This window comes from Austrofundulus limnaeus, unplaced genomic scaffold (assembly GCF_001266775.1).
Source record: "Austrofundulus limnaeus strain Quisiro unplaced genomic scaffold, Austrofundulus_limnaeus-1.0 Scaffold210, whole genome shotgun sequence".
NCBI classification, from domain to species: Eukaryota; Metazoa; Chordata; class Actinopteri; order Cyprinodontiformes; family Rivulidae; genus Austrofundulus; species Austrofundulus limnaeus.
The window spans coordinates 857,890-858,975 of NW_013952612.1; the positions used below are offsets into that span (position 1 = coordinate 857,890).

A 1,086-nucleotide genomic window follows, 5' to 3' on the forward strand; every position below is an offset into this window, starting at 1 on the left:
CGGCCACAGTCACTCTCTGTTCAACGGCAGCGTGAACCACAGCCACGGAGGACTGGAGCACCACAGCAAACACTTGGACAGACACGGAGGACACGGAGAGCAGGAAGGACACGGACACAGCCACGGAGGACACGGACACAGCCACGGAGGACACGGACACAGCCACGGAGGACACGGACACAGCCACGGAGGACACGAGGAACCACACTTTCACAGTGAGAATCAGTTGAACCGATGGTCTGAAGACGAGGGACACATGTTGGACACGTTGTTTTTCTCACATCTTGTTTTTTTTATTCTTTCAGACGAGCCGGGATCAGGCTCCAGCAAACAGATCCTGCAGGGTGAGAACTTTAAAACCCTCATACAGAACCCCCCACAACACAAACACTAACGAACAAAAGAGATGAACCAACTTCCTGAATTATAAATCCATCAGGAGACGGTTCTGTCCTGGACGTGTCTCACAAGTCCAACATGTCCAAATCCATCAGGAGACGGTTCTGTCCTGAACGTGTCTCACAAGTCCAACATGTCCTCAGCTGGTCTCTGAAACTGAAACCTGAGATCAGCTGATTTTAGTTCCTGTAATGAACCCCAGAGACCACCAGGGGGCGCACTCCCACCATAACACATTAGATGTTACACTAACAGACTCATTGAACAAATCCAACACTTARTATAGATTTAATAACAAACTATAAATCAAACGTTTGCTTGTGAATTGAGTTWAAATAAAGTTTTGATTGAACGGCTGCTGCAGGCGTCCTCCTGCACATCATCGCCGACACGCTGGGCAGCGTGGGCGTGATCATCTCCGCCCTGCTGATGCAGAAGTACGAGCTGATGATCGCCGACCCCATCTGCTCCATGCTCATCGCCCTCCTCATCGGAGTCAGGTGAGTCGGCGTGACGTCACTTCCTCTTCAGACAGGAAGCTGCTGCTTTTCAAACCCGTCTGTGTTTTTTTTTTTTTTTAATGTTTAGTTCTTTAAAGTTCCACCTGTTTCTTTTAAAATCAGAAAAAACAACCTCAAATTAAAAAAAAGAAGTTTATAAACATTAACATGTGAGGGACAATCAGCT

At 47.6% G+C, this 1,086-nt stretch overlaps 1 protein-coding gene across 1 annotated transcript in view; it reads left to right on the top strand.

Annotated features, from left to right (window-relative positions):
- Nucleotides 1-1,086, top strand: part of slc30a7 (solute carrier family 30 member 7) — a gene marked incomplete in the record, with an annotated part of 6,483 nt that overhangs the window by 1,703 nt on the left and 3,694 nt on the right. The window contains 3 exon segments of the mRNA XM_014019170.1: nt 1-215; nt 306-344; nt 764-899. Of these exon segments, the coding sequence (XP_013874624.1) occupies nt 1-215; nt 306-344; nt 764-899 (390 nt within the window).